Source organism: Agelaius tricolor, unplaced genomic scaffold (genome assembly GCF_023055355.1).
Source record: "Agelaius tricolor isolate 1412-34295 unplaced genomic scaffold, bAgeTri1.0.p SCAF_38, whole genome shotgun sequence".
Taxonomy (NCBI): Eukaryota; Metazoa; Chordata; class Aves; order Passeriformes; family Icteridae; genus Agelaius; species Agelaius tricolor.
The window spans coordinates 436,355-450,268 of NW_027269298.1; the positions used below are offsets into that span (position 1 = coordinate 436,355).

General features: G+C 47.3%; 2 protein-coding genes across 9 annotated transcripts in view; one reads left to right on the forward strand and one right to left on the reverse strand.

Annotated features, from left to right (window-relative positions):
* The window catches only part of SPTAN1 (spectrin alpha, non-erythrocytic 1), a 46,032-nt gene extending 45,572 nt beyond the window's left edge, over positions 1–460 (forward strand). For all 8 annotated transcript variants that reach the window (XM_071454011.1, XM_071454009.1, XM_071454013.1 and 5 more), the window contains one exon: positions 137–460. In XM_071454011.1, the coding sequence (XP_071310112.1) occupies positions 137–262 (126 nt within the window). In that variant the 3' untranslated portion in view covers positions 263–460. The remainder of the gene's footprint in view (positions 1–136) is intronic.
* Positions 444–7,643, reverse strand: DYNC2I2 (dynein 2 intermediate chain 2). The gene is given in 10 exon segments (XM_071454017.1): positions 444–862; positions 1,463–1,620; positions 2,308–2,540; positions 2,937–3,104; positions 3,807–3,916; positions 4,351–4,508; positions 5,528–5,637; positions 6,305–6,559; positions 7,209–7,306; positions 7,309–7,643. Coding segments are annotated over 10 exon segments (1,677 nt in total). The 5' UTR covers positions 7,457–7,643; the 3' UTR covers positions 444–623.
* Between the last annotated feature and the right edge of the window lie 6,271 nt (positions 7,644–13,914).

Below are 13,914 nucleotides of genomic sequence, written 5' to 3' on the forward strand. Positions count from 1 at the left end.
TGCCAAAAGCCAGAGCATTTCCATGCTGGGCGTAGATGTGCTGCTCTGGTTTCTGCCCTGGGGAATGGGAGGGCTGCCTGTCAATGCCCCCTGGCAGCCCCAGAGCCCTCTCAGCCCCACGCTGTCTCTCTTTCAGAACCTGACCCGGGAACAGGCCGACTATTGCATCTCTCACATGAAACCCTACATGGATGGCAAGGGCAGGGAGCTGCCTTCTGCCTACGACTACATAGAATTTACACGTTCACTCTTTGTGAATTGATCTGAAACACTAGCACCAAAAGATGCAAAGGACATGCTCACGTTTGCTGACTGTAGCTCTGCATGTGTCTCTCTCTCTTTGTGCTCTACAATAATCAATGTTACGTTATGATGTAACCTTAAAGTGCTTAGCTTAAAACTCTTAGGGAAAAGAAACATGTTGCAGTGTGCTTCAATAAAAGTTACTGGTCGAACCACATCATTTTGTGTTTAATGGTTAAATGCAAATTTAACTCTTATGTGGAGGCAACTCCAGCTGTTGGTTACCTGTGTTTTCCAGGCCAACACTGGAACAGGTGAGTGGGGAATTGTTCCTGGAGTCAGGACAGTTACAAGCTTCACAGAGCTGTTGTGCTGCTCCCTCAGTCCATGATCTCACTTGCCAGCTGCTCCAGGTGACTCATTTCCCTTGGTCCCTGCTCAGTGAAGTCGGAGCTCAGCTGCCAGACTTTGACTGTCCCAGCAGCATCCCCTGCTGCCAGGAGCCGCGTGTGCTTGGTGTTGAATTCCAAACAATACACAGGGCAGTCACTCACAGACTGCTTCAGGGACACTGTGGGCTTCTGCATGCTCCTCCCCAGGTCAAACAGGTGCACCTCTCCTGCAGACACAGACATTCATTGCAGCTTCATGGCAACAGACATCTATCTAACAGCAGGTAAGTATCTGCTTAGTCTGGCACTGAGAGTTATTTTTAACCTGTTTCCCCTGCTGATGGGTGTCTAGGCTGTGACAGACAACTGACATTACTGCAGGCAGCATGGATTTGTTCTGTCAGAAACCTGAAACCAGCTTGCCAAATTCTGTGAAACCTCCATTCTTTAATTCAAAAATGTTTGGGCAATTTTCTAAGGAAAAAGTTTTCATTTTAAACCATTACTTCTGGAAGTAGATGCCAAAAACAAGCTGGAAATAGATTTAGCCACAGTGGTCTTGCTGTGCTGTATTCCTGTGAATGACTGTGGCAACAGATTTAAAGGTACCATCAGAAGTGAAAAATAAATGCTGGTTCACCTTGTTAAAGTTAGAAATTACTTAATAAAGTTAGAATTACAAATTACTTTGTACTAATTACACAGTGAAAACAGCGGCCACTGCTCTGTGCTTGTGGGATCTGCTAATCAGTACAATCGACCTGACTAATTAATATCCAGAACACTCTTAATTTTATGCTCAAGAGAAGGCACCTGCAGTTACTTGCCTTCCCCAGATGCAGCTGCAAAAACCAGTGGTCGAACTGGAGACCAGCATACACAGAACAGGTATTTCTTTGATAACTGTAGAGCAAAGAGGGGCTGTGTCTGCAACATGGAGTGCAAGTGAACTTGTCCGTCAGTCCCACAGCTCAGAAAGAGGTTCCTGAGGGAGAGAGGAAGCGAGAAACAGCTCTTTTTGTTTTACTGCTAACGATAAAGAACAGAAATCAGTCAAGGAGCATGACCTTGGACAATATTCCTGTTTTGTAAAGGTCTGTGTTTCCTAAAGCAGCAATTGCCAGGCTGTGCTGTGGGCTGTTTGTTACTGCCCTCAATTAAGCTTAATGAGGGCTTGTATTGACCGCCATGGGTTGTGGCCCAGGGCTGCCTGAGAACTGCTGATCTAGAGCTGGGCATTGTTCGAGCTGGGCTTGTCTCATGCAAATTAAATGCAAACCTGGACTGTCAGCATGTTTCACAGAAACAGGGCTTGGGGCCTCCACGGATGGTGGGTGAATTGCTGGCAGAGATGGGAGCTTCTCATTTAAATTCTGGCAGCTACTGATGGCAGAAAAATCTTCAGTAAGAGACTTAGTGATCTGCCCAAGTGAAGGACTTTATCATCTCCTTGGCTTCAAACTGAGTTTTAATCATAACAAACAGGATGATCTAAGGAAGGTGCTAGTGTTGCTCATGTGCCCACATGCAGCACAGTCCAGCAGGCAGCTTCGCCAGAGCCAATGGATGTTTTTTCTCTGCTAGGTGACCCTTTTTTGGAACTTGTACACACCCCAGGGGCTATTTTGTGTTTAGAGCCAGACAGTGACCGTGTCCCACACGCAGCACTTGCCTGTGGAAGGGCGAGCAGCTCACGGAGTACACGGGCCCAGCGTGAGGGGAGAAGGCGAGCTCTGCCGGCGCCCTGAGGGGAACGGAGCCGCCCGGCGGCGGGAGGGCCGGGCCCTGGGCCGTGCTGGAGCACCGCAGGCAGTACCCGCCTTCCACACCCACAACGAACACATCGGCATCGAAGGGTGAGAAGGACAGCGAGGTCACCCCCACGGCTGCCTCTCCCCAGGCCACCTGGGCAGAGAGAGACAGAGCTGGTGTGAGCTGGGGCTCCCCAGAGAGGCACAGGTGGGCAGGGCCTGCTGGGGGCCCAGCGGGCTGTTCACAGCACAGCTTGTGACAGCTTCGTGTTTGTACCACTGAATCCTTCCTACAAATGGGTTCACATGAATTAACATCACAAGCAAGTTCTCCATCCTGGTAACTTCTCTTTAGAGCATGGCAAAACCTCAGCTGTTGTCAGTCTTCTCAGAATGATTTCTGTATGGCAAAGGAGCTGTGGATCAAGGGTGTGTATGTTCAGAAAGGGCTTTTCCTGGCCCTTCTGGGAGCAGGGCAAGCTCTGATACCTGGGCTCCAAGGTTCAGAGTGTTTTTATGGAAAAGGCACTCTTTGAGCTGCTGAACTCACCTTCTTCAGCCGAGTGCTGCGAGGGATCTGCTGAGCCACGATGGCAAATCCTTCAGCCAAGGCCAGCCGCCCATCCCGCTCCTCCCTCCACACGAGGATCTTCCCATCTGTCCCCACACTCAGCAGCCGGGCGTGGTTTCTGTGCCTGGTGTCAGGTAACCAGTGAACCTGTTCCAAATGCCAAGAGCTCAGGACAACGGGGACTGTCACAATTGCCCAGCCCACGCAGCCTGTGGTGACACAGGGGCAGAGTCAGGCACCAGCCTGGTACCAAAGGAGCTTCTGCTGGGAGCTGGCACAGACTGATGTAAGGAAAGAAACACATCCAGTGTTCAGGGCTGAATCTCCATTGCAGTTTCTATGGTTCACCTGCCCTGACTTTTGGGATAGGCATTTATGGCACTTTCACCCAGCTCTAAACAACAGCATTTTCCTGAATAGCAGATGAGAAAAATACACAGAATGTCCAGAGTCACAAGGCCCCAGAAGGGCAAAATCCTAAGGAAGCCAGACTGGATGACATGCTTGTAAATCCCCTTAAAGCATGTGGCTTTAAGCCACAAGGATCATGGACACTTTCCCATTTGTGTTTTTAAACCACTCCAAGTATCACTGGTTGCATCTCCCTTAATAAACAATTACAGTTTGGGAATCAGTCTGCTTTTCATTTAACCTGGACAGTCAGAAGTTATTTTTTACAGGCTGTCTGTTCAGGAACTAGATTTGGGGGAAAATAGCCAACCAAAAAAGAATATAACTGCTGAAATGTCTGTGAACTGCCTGGCTGTGGACAGGAACCAAAGGGATGACACAAAGCAGTGGCAACTCTCACCTGCCCCAGCCCTATCTGCTAACAGTGCTCTCTATTACCTGATAGACTGGGTCAGTGTGGGTGTCATCTGTCATCCCTGTCCTCCAGATGACAGGGTCTTCTGTCCTGCTGGTGTCCCACACCACCAACTCCCCACTGAACAGGCCACCTGAAAGGACAAATACAGAACATCTGAGTTCTGACAGCTCAGAACAAATGCACAAATGGAGCAATGGTGGAAACAGACCCACCAGCTTCAAAGGTTGGGCAGTTCTGTGCAGGGCACAGCCAGTTCTGGTGTAAGAGAATACTGCTCTGCTGAAATAAGTTTATTCCCTTACAGCCAGGGCTGGATTTCCTTCTCTTCACCTCTCTCTGAGGAGAAGATATAAAGGCAGGTGTCACTGAAGAAGCAGCAAGTCCCAGTTCAGATGTAACAGTGCACTTATCTGTGTTGGTGGCCATTAGTTCCTCAGTTTGAGGAGCTGCAAAGCTGTTCCTTTACAGGAAATCTGAGGCTGGGCTCAGAGAGAGAAACCAAAGGATCCAGGTTGCAGGAAAAAGGGTATGTTTCAAGCATGGTCTGAGTTAAGAACAACCCACCAGCTATCAGTGATGGCTGGGAGGGATGGAAAGCCAGGCACATGACAGAACTGGGAACATCCACCACCAGGTCAGGGTGCTGTGGATTCAACCCTCTTCTGTCCAGATTCCAGGTACAAACATAGGATTTTTCTGTGCTCCAGTCCCCATCATCCAACCTGAAAAACAAAAAGCTACATCTTGCTTTGAGTGTTCCAGAGTATTCCAGTCCAGCAGAGCTCTGAGATTCCCCATGGTCACCTCAATGTGCTGCTTTGGTTCCCATCATGAAGGGATCATGAGGGGATGGAACTTCTCTGGGGGCTGGTTTATGCAGGATGTGACAGGGAACATGTCTGTGCTTACCTCAAAGTAGCAGCCAGTAAATTTTGGGTACAATTTCCCTATTCCAAGACCTACTCACCATTCAAATAATGGAACAATCAAAAGAGTGCATATGGAAAGTTCATGGAATTAATTCTACTGAGGGTACCCACAGACACAAAAACCACATCCTCATCTGCAAACTGCTGTAGACTGGGAGAGCAGAAGGAGCAACTAACATACGAGTTTGCCCTGTTTTACTCTTCCCTATGCATTCTCTCATGGAAACCCTCTTTTTGCTGGGGTTTTTAATGTAAGGAAAGAGGAGCATTAAAAAAAAATAAAGGGAAAAGTAAGGCCAAGAAAGAGGGAGCTGCTACAGACATTAATGGATTAGATAAATGATTTGTGAAACCCTTATTTCAGAAATCTTTCAACATGTTATTACATGTCCATGGCACCAGGCACATGCATAAACAGGTGCCAGGTTCATCCAGGGTGCTCAGAGACCACATTAAACATCATGATCTTAGTGAAGATAAAGTGCATTCTCCCAAACCTCACCTACAGATATTTGCAAGTGCATCTGCTCTTTACATCTTTCAAACAGAATCTACCTAGAAACAAATCAGTAAGATTGTGTATCCATTTTCAGGGTGGGGGGAAGGTAGAAGAATTAAAAGATAAATTCAGGACTTGCCTGAGATTTTGTTACTTTGAATATTAATAATTTAACTTGCATAAGGAGTGGATATAGATATATATATATATGTCAGTTTATTACTGCAGAGAAAGCAAACATATCTAGACCTCAGGTCAGCCTGAGCCATCACATCAGCCTCAGCTGCACTCCCAAATCCCTCTGGATACTCACCGGCCGTAGGAACATGCAATGACAGATCCTGTGGCATTCCATGACACACCAGTGACCTGCAGGTTCTGATCCTGAGCCTCTGGGTATGACAATGTATGCAAACACAACACCTGGAAGAGATCAAATCCAAGCACTGAGGCAACAATCTCTGAACAGAGAGAAATGAGATCTGTGCCCACTCCTGGTGTGATTGTGGGGTTACAGTGTGGGTTTTCCTCAGTCCAAGAATTTATGTGAAAAGGTTGTTGAATTCCTGTTGGGAAACAAACCCACAACACAACTGTCACTCAAACAACCTCTCAGAGACTGCACAGCTCTGGAAGGCTGTGCCTAAGAATTTACAGCAGCTGCCAGGTGTGAGTTTGGCACTCTCTGAGCTTCACAAGTAACAGTTTGAAAATGCCAGTCCCAACATGTACTGTCTGATACAAATTGCTTCCATTCCTGAGCATCATGCACTAAACAAACCTAAGCAGGCAGAGCTGCCAACTCACTGACTGCAACTGTTCCTAGATCCCTGCTAGGCTGGAGTGCTCTGAAGAGGCTGAAGAAAAGCCTACACCAACTGCAGGCTTCCTCCTCTCAATGCTACTACAGCTCAGTCACCAGCAGGAAGAACAGTTTTACCAAGCAAGGAGAAAGCTGAAAAAACCCCAAGGCAACCCAACTGGTAATGTTTAATTATTAGAACCTGGCAAGAATAATCACAGCAATAAGGACTAACAACTTAGAGTAACTGAACTCTGCTTGGACAATGACCTGAATTCTGTCACTTACTGTTTCATCCTGATCTGTCCAGTTCACTTCAAAGCCATCAAAGGCGTGACTTTTCCAGTTTTTATTTAGTTCTTTGATAACAGCATCCTCCACTCTCTGAAGGAATGACAGAAGCCCAGTGTAATCTACTTGGACTTCTTGCTGGAAGTCTTGGACAGCATCTTTGCTCTGTTCTGTCTGCACCGCAGCATCTCGTGCTGTATGAGACTGTGCTGCAGCTTCTGCTGTTGAAATTTTCCCAGTCTGGCAAGTTTTCTAGTGAAAGAAGACAGACAGTCTATAGTCTAAGCAGAAAAACAAGTGCTGCACAAGGCATTCAAAGCACCTTCCCCTTCCTGCCGTTTCACGGAGACATTCCAGCCCCTCTGGTTCATGGTTAACCACAGGGTACCTCCGTACCTGCCCAGGTGTTGGTGATGCGTTTGTGACCTTCCGATAATCTGATCGGAGGCAGAAATGCCCGAATACCAGACTCAGGCACTGCTCTAAAGCACGGAATGGGAAGGACGGGAGAAGGCAAGAAGGCAGCGAGCTCCAGAGTGAGGAGCGAGCAGCGCGCACGGTGACAGCGCAGCATGATCAGCTCTCAGCTGCGGCGCAGCAGCCGCTTGGCCGGTTCTTTGCCACTCCGCACACCGGGGCTAAATCTGCACAACGCTGACAGGACAGAGCCGGCGGGCGGGCACAGGCCCCGCACGGTGCCAACAACTACCGGAGCGGGAGGGCTCGGTCCCTGGCCGTGCTGGAGCCGCGGGACCTGCGGGGGGGTCGCGGATGAACAGAGAGGGGGGCAAGTCGGGGCACGGTCCCTGAAGGTCCGGGGAAGGCGCAGCCTTGACAGCCGCCCCCTGCCCGGCCCGGCGGTACAAGAGCGCGGAGCGGGGCCGCCCCGCGGGTCTCTCACCGCCTCGCAGCGCGCGCTCCGGGCGCTCCTCCACAGCGACTGCACGTCGGCACCGGGGGCCGTCCTGTCCGCGAACATGCCGGGGCCGGAGAGGGCCCGGGGGCATCGGGGGTCGCTCCCGGCGGTCCCGGCCCGTGGCGCTCCCGCCGCCCGCGCCTCCGGTTCCCATGGAAACGGGCGCGCGATGACGTCACACGAGCGCCGAGCCCGCCGGCCTGCGAGCGGTAAAGTGAGCCGGGCGGGGCCATGTTGGGGAAGGGCGCGGGGCGGCGGGGCTGGGCGGGTGGTGGCTCTGTGCGGCCTATCCCGGCACCTTCGTTAGAGCCGTGGGTCCGGCTGAGGCTGCTTCTCCCCCTTCGGTCGCTCCCGCCGTAGCTGCGCTGGGGCCCGGCTGGTCCCGCTGCGGGCACGGGTGGCAGCGCACGCGAAGGGCGCGGGGTGCCAGGAGTTAAGATGGCGGCGGGGAGGGGGCGACAAAGCCGAGCGCGGTGGAGAGCGGGGACTGGGCCGCCTTGCGAGGGAAGCTCTATTGGCTGTCACCGTGTGGTTGCCCTGGAATGGGACCGGCTCAAGGCACACTTCGTGCCCGGGGTGTGCTCTGGCTCGTTGCTCTGCTCGCTGCCGCCGTTGGTTTTGATGGGGGAATGAGGGTAATTGGTGCCCAGGCTGAGTTGCTGTGTGGCCGGGCTGGCTGCACGCCCGCGGGGCTGCTCTCCGGGAGCCGCCCGGTACCGGGTACCGGCCCCTGCACCCGGATACCCTGTGCTGCTCCTGTCCGCAGGGACACGGACTGCTGCTGGAGCTTATTTAAGTGGTTATTCCTAACAGGAATGTCTCTACTTGGAGATTTTTTCTAACTAACTCATTGGAACAACCTGATGATGAATGCACAGGCTAAATTTAGTGCTGGCATAAGCAGGCACAGATGCACCAACTTCAGCAGAGTTATTCCGGCTGTTGCTGGGAAGGAGTCTGGCCTGTGTGTAGGAATCAAGGCTGCAGGATACAGAGTAGGAGCTCAGCAGAACGATTGTAGTGCTTTCACCTCTTGAGCACATGTGAGTCCATTTATATCACAGCTGAGTGCAATCGTTCTGCTGAGGAATTTAAAGTACTACACAATTAACAATGAAGTAAGAGTCCCTAAGACGAATAGTAGAGAACTCTTATAGCCATTTTACAGACAGTGAAACTGGAGCAGGAGGAGGTTCAGTGGCACCTCCTTCAAAAGTAAAAAGTCCCAATGGAACTGAATCCTGTAGAATTTCAAATCCTGGCTGGAGTGGACCATCATGATACCCCATAGAAGAGACAAGAACATAAAAGCATAAACACTCTTGGGCTGGACTGATGGCCCTTTTAGCCCTGTCATTTCTCTCTCATCAGCACAGGAGTTAATCTGAATTTCCAAAGTTCAAGCTTGGCATCTCCAACAGTAGCTGGTTCATGTGGAAGCATGAGCAATGGCAGTCAAAGGCCATCTTGGATGTAACTGAGCACTTTCCCAGCTCACTTCTCCTGCAGGCAGGCTCCTGGCTTTGGGTCACTGCATGGGGCAGCTTTTCATGTGTTGAAAAACTGATACTAAATATTTGAACCCAATAGCAGAGTAGTTTTCTTAAGAGGGTCTTAATACTTATCCTCTATAAATAGATCATCTTCAGTCATCAATAAATTATCTTTAATTGCTATGATTAGAACTGCCAAGGCATATTACTCTTTAGTAGAGGAGTAAATATTATGAGTGTGAATTAATCTACAGGCTGTATCATCATAAAAATGCTAAGCACAAACTGCAATTTAAAAACTTTAAATAACTTGTCAGGGGGGACTTAAGGAGAAAAGTTTGTGGGTTTTTGAGATGGCAAAGAGATAAGAAAACTGGAATTTAGGTATGTGAAACACAGAAATAAATCCATTTTTTTAGCCAGTCGTATGCAAAGTTACTGCAAATGTAGAACATGTTCCCTGTATCGTGGTGCATGTCCGGGCTTTTACTTCCCTGAGGATGAGAAGAGAGCAAACAGCTCCAGACAAGGACTGTTGTAAGTAACTGCACTTTGATGCTTTATTCCAATTTCTCTGGGGTTTCAATATATCAAAGATATTTCAAGAAATCTTATGTTGCTTTTTTTCCCTGGCCTGGCAGTATCAGATATATGGATGTTTCTGTCTTCACATCATGAGAAATAAGGCAAAATCGGGGATGAGTGGGGGAGGGCTGTTACTTGCCTGAGGCTACCCAGTCTCTTTTAAGTGGCTGCTTTTACGGGGCTGATCTGTGCTTTTTCCTCCCAGTTTCATGAGACAGAGTGTAGGAAGTTTTCACTTTTACATAATGGAGCAAATCAGCATCAAAAAACAACAAGAGAAGGTTGAGGTAAAGAGAAAACAAAAACGAAAGCGAGGGGGAAAAATCAGAAAAAAGCTGCACACTAGCGTGTGATCGCTGTGACCTGAGCAAAAGAAATACTCGGAGCTGCATCTCGGTAAAAATTCCCCCACTAGTGGGTGCAGTCGCTGCCCTCGATTTATGATAAATGAAACCATTCAGTTCTGTTGAGGCTCCAGACAGGCGAAACAGGAGATTGTACCCGAAAACGGAGAGTAGTAACTGAGCCTTCTCCTTTTACACCTTCCCCTCCATTCCTTCCACCCCAAAGAGCTGCACCTAAAGAATAAAACAAACACAGATCAATCCAGCCACGAGGGAGTTCATGGACTTGGTCTGGCAGGGAGTGGCTTGACAGGGGATTGAAGGTATTGCCTTTGGTATTTGATGACTGTTCAGAGGAACAGATGTGTATTCTCATTTATTCATAGCAAACAGCCAACAAACAAAACTCTTCAACCAACAGCAAGGGTTTGTTTCAAAGAATTGTCACTCCAGAACCTACTTGTTTCTCCAACTTCCATAACCAGCAGGACCTAATGCTGTTCCTTGACAGTTCCCATCCTACCTGTGCACTGCTGAACAGCCCGAGGTGACAGATGTGGTCTGCCTGAGGCCTGGGTACTGAACTATTGCCTTTGCATTAACCAAAGGATGTAACCTGGAGTTTGAAGTGGCTTTATGCTGACATTTTCTGCTTGTTATTTGAGTATGGACAATATCTGATCAGCTACTCCCATGTTTCCCTTTTGTTAGAAATTAATGATTTTGAAATTCACCGAACCTTGAGGGAAGTGAGGTCCCCACAACTGTCAGTGTTGAACCCATGTCCATGTGTCCCACCAGGTGCTCAGTAGCTTGATGAGGGTTCAGGTCCTCGTGTGGACTCTGTGTGTTACTTCAAGCTGTGTGAATCCCCCAGCTACTTCTTTTCCAGTGCTGTCTGTAACAGGCTCATGCATTTTCTCTAATTTGTGACCTCCTTTTCCCTGTCCCCCCTCCCAAATGTCCCTGCAAATGCTGCGCTCTTTTTGCTTTGAAAACCTATTTTTCCTTGTTAGCAGAAAACATCAGCTTGCTTTTGAAGTCCTGTTACACCAAAAGACAGGATACATTACCAAAAGAATCCATCTCCATTAAAATCATGACCTACTGTGCTTTGCAGAATTAGTCAGGGGTTCCTTATAAATATGGCTGTGGTTTCTTGCCCTGTACAGGTATTGTTTATCCCCTATTCATTCCTTCATGATTAATAACAAGACAAAGATTTTAGTCAAGTGTAAGCAGCTCAGGAAGGAGCAGGGGGAAGCTCTGTGGCAGGTGGCAGCAAGTTACAGCCACAGGGGCACAAAGGCACTGCCAGCAGGGCTGGAATGGCAAGCAGAGCTGGCACGGGGCCGAGTGCCATGGATTGTCCAAAGAGGCATCTGTGAAAGGCTCAGGATCCTCAATCCTGGCTGCCATGGTGCTCTGAACTCAGTGGCAGCTGGGAGTCTCTGCCTTGGGCAGGGCATTGCTGCTGTCAACAGGGTGACTGGCAGTGTCTCTCCTTTTGGTCTCAGCAGCCTCTAGTTCCTGCTGAGTTCGTAGCAGCATGTCCAGCATCTCATCTCAGAAATAAAGGTACAATCTGCTGTGCCACTCCTCAAAGGTACCTGACCCTTTGCAGCACTGACAGCGTGAAAGAAAACAGAGATCCCTTAAATTAATCCCATATTCAGTAACCATGCATGACTAAAAATTAGTTATCTGTTCTGTACATCACTTCATCAACTCATATTGCATCTGTAGTATCTCAAACAGTTGTTGGAATTTTAACTGCTATGTTTAAAGCCAGTGGCTATATTAGAAAGCAATGTGGACAGATATTAATCCTCTAAACAGAACTGGCTCTCCTTGGCAGAAGTGTGGTTTCAAAATGGGACATTCAGAATAAGTTGTTACATTCCACTTGGTACCAGCAGAATTTGCATGGTAGTTCTGGGTCGCTCTTCAGAAATCTCTGTATTTATTTAATTTCAAGCATGCCACTTTAATTTCTGAGACATTATTTCTACAAACACCAAATGTTCAATAATACATCTTAGTTTTACTGGGGTATGGATATGTAATTTAAGAGTGGAGAACAAATAATGTTCCTACCATGTTAGCTAATGCAGCAGGAAAGACAGATTTGCAAGGACTCCTTTTACTGATATAAATTTCACCTCCATTTAGAGAGTTTGCATATTGCCAGATCAGCTAGACCAGCAAAAGCACTTAGTGTGAAAGCCACTTCTTAAATGGCAAATAAAAATATCTCATTTGATTTTTTTTTTATCCCAAGTATAACAGAGATTAGAAAAAATACTGGAACGTATTATACAAGCACAGAGAGATAACTTTACAAAGTTATGCACTGCAGAATTATCACCTTCTCAAAAGCACAGGGAAGATGAAGGGAGGCAGAGTATCTTGTATAGATAAATTGGATATGTCACTGCAAGTGTTTTAACTGCTCACAGAAAATGCCAAGTGATTTGTAATGATCACTTTCTTTTTATCGTCTCCCTTTATCTTGTAGCAGAGTGACAGTCTGGTTCTGAGAAATAACAGAATGAACCACCCATACAGCTTGTTTCTGTAACTTCTTTTTTCAGTATATATGTAGGGTTCCCAACACGAGTACTGATCCCAGTCCAGCTTGGAAAAAAACAAAAAAGAAAAAGGGAAAACATGACAAAACAGGGCTTAAGCAGCATGAATGTGGCTCTCTCTGGAGAAGTGTAAAAGACAATTGCACCAATTACATGCTGGTTTTGGAACTCCATGTAGCCTAAGCCTATTGAAATATATATTTGTGAGCGGGAGAGGAGGGGAAGGAGGATGCTCTGGAATGAGGCCTGGAGCTGGAATGCTGTCGTAAAGGCAGCAGTAGGAGGGAGAGCTATAAACTGGCTGCAGTCCTCAAATTTTAAAAAAGGTCCGGAAACATTTAAATGCCAAATTATGTGACACCTTTCATTCCTGTTTTTTTCTTTTGTCCTTAATTTTCCATTTAATTGACTGAAACTTTTCCTATTTAGGCCACCAACTGTGTAAGCTGGGCTGACTAAAGGCATTTTTATTTTTCTCTACTCTAGCCTGACAAACTGCTTATGCAACAGCTTACACCTTTAATAACACCAATAAAACTGCATCAGAACTTTTAAAAAACCACAGATTTCTTAGCATCAAGGCCTGAGAGAACTTGCTGCAGTGCTGGCATGTGACAGGAGGCAATTTATAAGGAATTAACTCTGACAGTCACTTTATACAGCTGATTTTCAAAGATCTAGGCACTAAAGATGTGTTAATGAGGGTACTGAGGCTTCATAATTAATTATATTAGCATCTCTTTGTTACTCTCTACAACGGTAGTGGCTGGTTGACATTTCAATGGGAGGCTGGTGGTATTCTTTGTGATTATTATCCAGGAGTACAGTTATACCTTAGCTCCCGGAGGGAAACGTTGCATGTAAATGCCGCCGTGAATTGCAGGGGCTTTCGGAGCTCAGTAAAAGCCCTTGAAGGAGACCCCGCTGGAAACTGAATGGATGTCAGTAAAATTTCTCCAGCCTGGAGTCTCTCTACAGATATGGACTCTCCTCCCCCTTCCTTTCCCTCCCCCCTTCCTTCCACTGAGCTGGTCCTTCTCACAAGGCTTAAAAACAGCAACATCCAGCCCTTGCTGAATGTCGAGTTCCAGACCCCTAAAGGAGGGAATACTGACCTGAACAAAGCAGTGAACAAAGTAAACCTGAAAATAGGGAATATTTTCATAGGCTTGAATTTTCAGTGCAATAAAACCAGAGCTGCCAGAAGGAGTCCCAGAAGTGGTGAGTCAGATAATAGATGTACGGCTGTGGTGGGAGGGAAATGGTCTCCACTTTGTTTTATACCACCCCACCCCCCCCCTTTACAAAGGCAGATGAAATTATTTTCCAGTCATACCACTGCAAAAACAAACATGGAGTTTAAAGGTTATTTCCTTTGTGTGTTTCTGAGAGACATTAGTTTTGACTCCAGAGGGGAAAGAAAGATGTTTTGTCAATGACCTCAATTTCTACTCTGAAAGTTTTTACAGTATCACCTGAGGTGGCAGAGCTGCTCTTTTGTTTACTGATATATTCCACTTGTTTGTGTTAATTAAAAAAAACTTACAAAACCAAATTGCTGTTTTTTCACACCAGTTGCAGTTAGAACCTTGTTATGGTTGGGCTCAGTTAAGGGCACAGTTTGACAAACACCTCTGCTAAGTGTACCTTGTGCAGTGTGTTCCTCACTCTTTCATTC